This window comes from Gymnoscopelus braueri, assembly GCF_963280865.1.
Source record: "Gymnoscopelus braueri genome assembly, chromosome: 19".
Lineage (NCBI taxonomy): Eukaryota > Metazoa > Chordata > Actinopteri > Myctophiformes > Myctophidae > Gymnoscopelus > Gymnoscopelus braueri.
This window is the reverse complement of record NC_137621.1, coordinates 25,664,237-25,673,447: the sequence shown is the minus strand read 5'-3', so window position 1 is coordinate 25,673,447 and position 9,211 is coordinate 25,664,237. Positions and strand designations below refer to the sequence as shown.

General features: G+C 40.1%; 1 protein-coding gene across 1 annotated transcript in view; it reads right to left on the bottom strand.

Moving 5' to 3' along the window:
* The window catches only part of meis2a (Meis homeobox 2a), a 32,442-nt gene extending 23,997 nt beyond the window's left edge, over window positions 1–8,445 (bottom strand). Inside the window, exons 1-6 of the mRNA XM_080414239.1 lie at window positions 7,820–8,445; window positions 7,027–7,259; window positions 6,001–6,142; window positions 5,392–5,442; window positions 4,668–4,718; window positions 3,977–4,126 (exon numbers count right to left, since the gene is read on the bottom strand). Of these exons, the coding sequence (XP_080270365.1) occupies window positions 3,977–4,126; window positions 4,668–4,718; window positions 5,392–5,442; window positions 6,001–6,142; window positions 7,027–7,259; window positions 7,820–7,831 (639 nt within the window). The 5' untranslated portion in view covers window positions 7,832–8,445. The remainder of the gene's footprint in view (window positions 1–3,976; window positions 4,127–4,667; window positions 4,719–5,391; window positions 5,443–6,000; window positions 6,143–7,026; window positions 7,260–7,819) is intronic.
* Window positions 8,446–9,211: the final 766 nt, after the last annotated feature.

The following is a 9,211-nucleotide window of genomic DNA, read 5'->3' as shown; positions in this document are numbered from 1 at the left end:
GAGAGAGAGAGAGAGAGAGAGAGAGGAGAGAGAGGAGAGAGAGAGTGAGAGAGAGAGAGAGAGAGAGAGAGCACCTCCTTGGTACAGCTTGACTAAAGATGTAGTACAATAGCACAGGAAGGCACAAAGGCTAATTCATTAGAACACATAATATTCAGCAACTATTCATTCTATTTGCCTCCTTAATTGGATGTAGAGAGAAGAAGATAGACATTTAATTAATTAAAAGCTTAACGAGTTACACCGTTGATGAACAACACCCTGTAAAATCTGTGGCGTTCATTTAACTCTGAAAATGCTAAAAATGATCCACACACTGTGCCAATCATTTGTGCATATCCGGAAAGCGCCTAATAGTTTATTTTTTTATTTTTCTATTAGGGTTTTTTCGCTTTAACTTTTCATGTAGGAGAACGTCATCATATGCGGTTTTTTTTTTGGGGGGGGGGGGCGGGGGGGCGGGACTGTGTTGACTTGTGGAGGGCTGCTATGCTGATATTGTGATGGCCAACTGAGCTACACAGTAAAAATCCTCAGTGTTCATTTATCCAATTTTCTCCGAGACTTACAAATGGATGTAACCAAATGGACCCTTGTGGGTCAATTTGTTTACATTTGTACTCTATCCGAGTTAAATTAACACTGCTGATTTTACTGTAGGATCGTCACAGCAAGCCAATAGAGGAAATCAACAGTGTCAGCAAGGCCTCATCCCCTATGACTACTAGTGTGCCATAATCCAAGCATCTCTTAGACAATGCAGCATTCAAGTGTAAATAAAACTCTGCTTATTAGGCTCTGCCATCAGGTATAGAGGAGGGAAAGAGGAGGGGGGGAGCTCAATGGGGGCTGCTGGCTCCTTCACTGTGAAGAGCCTCATCATCTCCAGCAAGACCAACTTTCACCAAATGAGATGTAGCCCAGGGCTATATATTAAAAATGCATATCAAAGCAAAGAAAAATGGACGTGAGAGAGTCTAACTAAATAAATTAGCATATCTAACTATCATATTGCCTTCCTCCCTTCAAGGAGGAGAGAGGACAGAAATGAATAATGAAACACAGCCAAAATAAATAATCAAATAAATAAATGGCGTACAAGTCAGGCTGAGATTGCTTTCCATCCTAGTGCATAGCTTTGCAGTCGTTCGCAGTTTTTATGCATTGTTTCCATATTCGAAACACATTTTGGGCACACAGAGCTCAACCCATTTCAATTACATATGGAAATTACAGCTGAGGGAGTTAACTATTTACTACAGGCCTTGATTACACTGTACATGGAAACCTGAACACAGTCCCTGTGCAAGCATGCCACTGCACGAAGCACATTATTTTCACTTCAGTAGTTTCAGTTTCTGAGAGTAATATTACCATTCCTGAAGCATTATTAACTTCTATGAGCACTATCACACACACGCACAATGTGCAACAATAAGGCATTATATTCCTTGTTATTTATACAATAACACTGTAACATAGCCCAGTTGGTTTAAGTCAGAGTGCATTTCATTTCATTATTTGAATGTTGATAATTGGACTGCACAGCCATCAAATTCACTTATTGGTTCAGATTTCACTCTAGTGGTAAACAAGGCACACACAAAAATCGCACAACCACCTTCTTGCTTTGTCACAGCACAACAGCAAGGTGGAGTAAAATATCCATTACTGCCACAAAAAAAAAATAAAAAAAAATAAACACTCCAAAACATATACATTCCTGACCAAGTGGTCAGTCCCAACCACCCCAGAATAAATGACTTGTCATGTACCTCCAGGTTTGTTTATTGCTGCTCCTGATTTTCTTTATTGGCGTGTCTAATTTTCTAATTATCAAAATATTTCTCACAAGTGACCGGGTAACACAGCTCAGGTCTGGGCACAACAAGGCACCATTGGAAATTGGCTTGAGTATCAGCCATCTGCCATGAAACTAAACAGGCTAGTTTATCTAATCTCTACAATATAAACAACAGCATGCCTCATTTCTACACTTGTGCTGAGGCTCCACAATATTGCCATTTTGACGGTTTCTTATCCCCCCACACTGGCATCTTACTTCTAATTGTGTTTTAATTCACCTTGTGCATGTGCACTGAGCAGTCCTGTATAAACGCGGCGGGCTTTCAAAGGGAATCCGCCGCTATTAGGCCTATATGGCCAGACCTGATGCAGTGACTTTGCATAATAACACTTAAATCTGCTTTAATTCATAATAGGCTTTATGGACTCGTGCTGCTGAGATATTAACTAGTCACTTTGTCGCGATAGTCGCTCTCTTGTTCCACCAAAACATTTAATAGCGTTATTATCACCAGGATGCAACAACGTAATAACTCGCACTCTCGCAGATATCAGCTCAATATTTCACTGTCAGTCCGTCCCATATTATTGACTGAAAAAGAGGCTACGTTTATTACACCGAAAAATGCACGTTTTAAACCAGGGAATCGATCCTCAAATTTAAAGGCACTGTACTTCAGGTGCATATAATTGAATTCAGCGTTATGGAGCCTCTGGCCATAAAACGGGCGCAGAGGAGGGAAAGAAAGCCACTGCAGCGCAAACCACTCAGCAATCAATACGAAACAATTAAACACATTAACATCAACAGCGATGGAAGGCCTTCCAAGACGAGCCATCATATGCCTCGTGAACTTGACGTTGATAATAAACCTTTGGTCTTAAGATCTATTTGAATAGGCCAGTGGTTCTCAGCCTTTCCAGGCCGTGACCCCCCCCCCCCCCCCCCAAAATAATCATATTTTGAACTGGGGACCCCCCACCCTGACGAGCACTTGGAATTGTAGGATTTGAGGCATTCACATTTTTTGGTTCCACAGATAAATATTGTGAAAATAGCAGATCTACAAGCTCACAATGAGCTTGTAGATCGGCTATATATATATATATTTTTTTTTTATCATTATATCATTTGACAATTTGGCCAATGTCTGACTCTGACCAGTTTGTATAGTATAGTTTTTGATTACTTCTGATGCAGTAATGGTCTGTTTTCTTTTCTTTCTTTTTTTAGGTATTAAAAAGGTCTTAATTATCACTTCACTGTCATCTGGGGACCCCCCCCCCCCCAAGAAAAAAAAAATCATGTGGGGACCCCCCTGGGGGTCCCGACCCACAGGTTGAGAACCACTTGAATAGGCCACCACTTTCTCCACCTCTGCAGCAAAATCCACAGCTTTATACGCACACACAGGCCATAATATATCCAGCTCTCACACACCAAAATAAAGCCCCTTTCTGTTTTAATATTGGCCTACAGCTAAAGCTCGCTGCTGATACCCTGCTTTAGCGTTAAACCTGCGTAACAGATAATTGCTTCGCGTTTTCAGTCAATGTGCAACACTCTATGCACAGGGGGGCGATTTACGCACGCACGCACGCACACACACACACACGCACGCACGCACGCACGCAAGCGCAGCCACACACACACACACACACACACACACACACACACACACACACACACACACACACACACACACACACACACACACACACACACACACACACACACTATGTACACATGAATGCCCCCAATCAAAAGGCTAAAACAATAACTCATTCCATTGTATCACATCTAGCTTTTGACCTTAAAACATCGATCGACAAAATTCTCCTCTCGGAACAGAGAGCTGCACTGTTTGCTTGTGGCACAACAGGGTCACATATACTGAACGAAGGCTAAGTAAAAGTTGACATAATTTAACACAAAGCACAAGTAATGCAGACTGTCCTCACAAAAAAAACACAAAGCTCCTTTTTTCTCCACTTTTTTCCTTTTTTTCAAGGAGAGACAAAAATGGCCACTCACACGCTGTATAATTGGCCCATACCATATCGACAACACCAAAAGTGCACGTGTGCGCCGCACAGCACCGACGCACGCAGACAACTTCGTGCAGCAAAAGCAGATATTAAGAACATAACATGAAGCAACTTCACTTACGTGATCTGCTAGATTAGTCGAAGATCCCGACAGCTCTTCGTGATCTGATTTGGAGCTGCCATCCCGTTCGTCAATAACTAGATCTATTGGCATTTTTCCTTTCAAACAACTGATGTACCGGTGGCAAAAATTGTCGCAGAGCTCGTGCACCTATAGAGGGACAAAATACATTTTTTCAGGATGTGGAAATGGTGCAGTCAGTCCAAGAATAACTCCAATTTAGGAGCATTATCGGCCAAGGCAAGGAAACAATAGTGAAATTGTTTCAGTGCTTATTATTCTCCAGAGACTGGAGCAACAAGTTGAACGACAGAAAATAAACAGCATGCCATAAGCTGCAGAGATAATGAGCAGTTGAAACTAAATCTCTAGATCAATAAGGATGTGTAACACGTGCAAAGAGGTTTCTATATGTTTTATAAATTTAAGTCACTGCAGCTGCATTAATTGTTGGTTAAAGTAACTTGTTTCATTATTGTGATCATCCTAAGACTTTCTCACAATATAATCGTGTTGACACTTACATATTTTTTTGGCTATGACTATGAATGCACAACACTGAATATTCAAATGTGTTCAATTATATCAACAACCTTTAATTGAATGCTTGTATTTGTGCAGCTGTCATCATGCATTGGCTATAGGTCAAACAATCCATCGCCAAAATCAAGGATTATATCATTCAGCCTACCTTTTCTAATTCCAAAAGGTGAAACCGTAATACTTGTATGGCTTGTATCATCTGAAAGGGTGAAAAAAATTGAGCATGTTTTACATCAGTAAATAAAGGCTAAAAGCATATCACAATGTATAAATATATATATATATATTATTATTTTTACACTATTATGTCCACCTAGCCTATAACAGGATGGCCTATATACAATTCACTTTATTTTACTGGTTAAGTAAAAGCAAGGAGGTAGAACAAAATATATTTCCCAATTTATTCATAATATTTGGTTGTATGGTATATTGCAAGAAATAAACTATTGTAACCTATACAAAAATGTGCTTTTCACTCTTGAATTTGATACGACACTATACATTAAGGTCTGCATGGTCACTTGTGGGATATAGGCTAAACCCATGTACATGGAGCTCTGACAGCGGCCAGTGTGGCCGCAGCCTCTAATGAGTGACCAGCGCACCGGCTGCCCGCCGAGCGTTTAGCCCTTATCAGGAGCTTCTCTCTCGGCCTCCTGTTGGCAGCACAATACGGTACCACTCGAGACCCCTCAAAGCTGACCCTTGTTCACTTCAAAAGCAATGTAACATGTGTGCTGAAGTTTGCATCAAATGCTCACTTATTTACTGTATAATGTAGGCTATGCAATGGAAATATACCAAACAAAGTAGCCTATAAAGTTGACAACCAATCTTACACGTAAATTAAGCTCAAACAGTGCACTTACCAAATTATCCAACTCTGGATTTGATGAAAATAAAGGTTTTTCTGCTCTGACCTAAAATAACACACCAAATGTAATTATTAGTTTGGCATGAAGTGGTGCAAAATACGTTCTTATTATTTTATCCAAGTACGGCAAACTGATAAATTACACAACCTGTCTGAATTGTATACATTTGTCCCAACGACAACCAATTGACATTAGAAAACATGCTATAATTTCTATCACAAAAAAAGAAAAGTTGTAGCCTAGACAATTATTTTCAAATAGCCTATAACCTACATTTCGGTTGAAAGTTTTTTTAAGGCAAGCAAGATCAGATAGGCTATATGTGTCATGACTATGTGTCACATGAGAGTGTACAAATGGACCCATTTGGTTCCATTTGTACACTCATATGTGTCATGACGCAACCACACAGAAGAAAATATGATCTAAATTGTCAAATATTATTTCAAGTTTTTATGTCTTTATTTACTTTTTACTGTTGTCAATTATGTTGATTGTGTCCGAAAATTGCAGAATTGTTATATTGGTCTTGTCTACATGCTGCCTTTATCTGCTCAAAAAGATTTGTAAAAAAAACTATATATTTATATTATTTCAAGTGACCTGTTTGGCAAAGACCGCGATGTCCTCGTTGAAGGAGTCTGAGGAGCAGACATCACCGCCTGCTACTCCGGGCTCTCTCGGCGTGCACGTCGCCAGCTCGCACTTCTCAAAGACCAGGGCGAGCAGGGGAAATAAAGGGTGACTGCAAGGAGAGGAGACAGTCTGTTTCTAGCCGCTGCACAGCACCGCCATACCGGTGCAACAATGCCTGATATAACTATATTATGTAACGCAAAACAAAATAAAAACAGGAGAAAATAACACTATTACAAACGTTCTTCATTTGTAATAGTGTTAGTTTCTACTGCTACTATAACCAAACTCTGTATGAATACATTTATTCATGTAGAGTTTGGTTATAGTTTGCCGTAAGTAACACTCAAGATAAAATAGGCCTAAAGACTTTTGAAATTATGCTGTATATAATAATCCGAGTATGGCTTTTTCTAATGCATATAGCCTACCGAAACATTGAAACACTGCGAGTTAACCTGGCAATTTCTCCCTTATTATCAAGCTGTATACTAACTCAATGCATTGTAACGCACTGTCTGTGTGATGTGTTTTATGTCTAAAAACATCTTAAAGGTTTGTGCAATCAGCAACAATTTTTTAAATACCCTATACAGGCGATAACACTTTTTAGTCTTCCAAGATAGTAGCCTAATATTTAGGCAAAACCAAACTTCCCACAGTCTTACTACAAATTTTTAAAAAAAAATGTCTTCTTATTCTAACCTATATATGTTGCTGGTAACTTTGTTAATTTTACAGACTGAGTTTGCATATTGTTTTATTTGTAGTTTCAAGCTAGGTTTGGAGATGTTCGCTTCAGCGCATAAAAGTATACCTCCAGCACACTACACTGACCCAAAATTAGGCGTATAAATTTTAATTAGGCGTCCAGAAAGTTTACGCTAAAGTTCAAGTTGAGAGAAGAAAAAGAAAATTAAACAATTACAATCCTCTCTTCAAAACTTTAAAACGGACTAAATGGGTAACGGGGTGTGCTTATTGCCAACTTACCCATAAATTTGATCTTTATCCCTCTTTAAAACATCGTTCACAGCGGAGCCCATGCTGCCGGGCATAACGTTAGGGTGGGGGGCATGTGCCCCATAATGCTGGCTGGCGTGGATCGGTGGTCCATGGTTCAAGTGATGGACTTGGGGAAGCGGCCGTGGACCATGCGGGTCCCCGTACATAGACGCCGGGACTCCCACTCCGTCCATCCCACCGTAATGGGCCAGTTCATCGTACTGCAATAAAAATCAGAAAGAAAGTCAACGGGTGCCCGTATTGTATAGTTGCTTTTTTGTTCATAAAAGTGGCCAATGATCACAAAATAACATGCTATTTAAAATATAACACGCAAAATAGTAAGTTATAACAAGCCATACTGAAAGAGACTAAAAGTGTAGGCTGTATTTCTTCTCATAGCCCTATACTCGTAGACTACAACACAGGCAGAAAGCATTACATCGTGCCAAACTATACTATTCAGATACAATGATAAGGTTTGTTATTACCAAAAACATTCCAAACTTCGGTATCCCCGCAGGAGAGTTAGGCTACTTTGGTAAAACACCGAATTAGTTTGGAGTCCAGTGTAAAAAGTGCTCCACGAGTGTAGCGGAGGCTGTCGGTTAAGCAGAGGCTGTCACTTTGCCTGAAGAGTATAGGCTACTGAGAAAATGTCAAATATACCGGCTTAGATATGAATACTTTGTAAATTAGCCGCGACTGACAAGAGGGTAGCGACACAGAGGCCATGCTATAGTGGATTTGTATTGGTAAGTGTTGGAGATTTAAAACCTACCCTTTGCGCCATCAGGCTGCGCTCCAATAAACTCCTGAATGTGTCGTATATTTAATATCCCAGTCCGTATAGAAAGTGATTTAGTGGTAAAGATTCCCTTTTTCAACCAACTTTTGCGAATTCTCCTATTCGCCAATGTGGTTCAGTTGAAGCGGTAGCATCAGGAGAGTTTTGCAATTTTTCTTGTTTTTCCTCTTTCCTCCAAAAAGAAAAAAAAATGCGCCAAACTGAAGGTTACAATCGGCCCATCAACAACCTGCATGTAACTAAACTGTCGTGTCTCATGGCTTTTTGCCACTCCAGCTGTCAATCAAAGCCAGAGGTTGTCAAGGTAATGAATGAATGATGGTCGGCGATGATGTTCAAGTCGAGAGGATGAATCTTTTTTAGCCCCGTTTTCATCCCGCACAAGTCCGCCGCGTCTCCTCCTTTATGCCTCCGGATCGCTATCTTGTTTTATTATTACTGTAAAAAAAAAAAAAAAAAAGAAAGGGAAAAAGCAGTAAGAAATTAAGAAGATTGCAATTGAGATCTTTTTGCTTTTCCCCCCCGTAAGGTATTTGGTCTAGATCTCGCGGTTCTGAGATGAGTGAGTGTCAGCGAGTGTTGGCAGGTTGGCTGCTAGCTTGCTTATAGAACGGAGTCAGCGAGCAGAGCGCTGATCGGTGGGCGAATGAAATGACGGATCCCGGAAGTAGCGGTGTGGCCATAGCCAGTCCTACAGCAGCATAGCAGCTCCACAGAGAGAGAGAGAGAGAGAGGAGAGGAGAGACCAAAACCTTGTGATATGCAGAGTATGTTTCTCAAACATTTTCATGGCAAGTCAAGGAAAGGACCCCCCGAATTAATATGTATTTGTCTGCTGCGGACCCCCCCCATCTGAAAATATTTTAATGCCAGGGAGGGACCCCCAACCATACAAGATTTGTGTTGTTAAAATGTTTAAAAAATATTCCACATTTTTCAAATTTTCTTCAATAGATTTTTGTTGTTGTTGTTGTTGTTGTTGTTGTTGTTGAAACTAGCAGATCTACAAGCTCACAAGGAGGGAGTAAGCTTGTAGATCAGCTATTTTCAAATAGCCAATGTATATGTTTAAAAGGGCGAAGGACTCGCTTCTTTTGGGCTTGTTTTCATAGATCTGGTTGCTTGTTTCTCTCACGAAACCTAGATCAGACTCAAATAAAGAGAATTAAAGCGGGACTATAACTTACTTGACTTGATATAGAATATGATTCAGAATTACGCACATGACGCGTCCGAACTTTTACGCACGGTAAAGAAGAGTAACATCAACAAAAGATTAACATCAATAAATATTTAAACGTTGATCCATGCTTATTATACATGACAGCCAAACAAAAGCTTATAAGGCATGAACATTGTCAATTC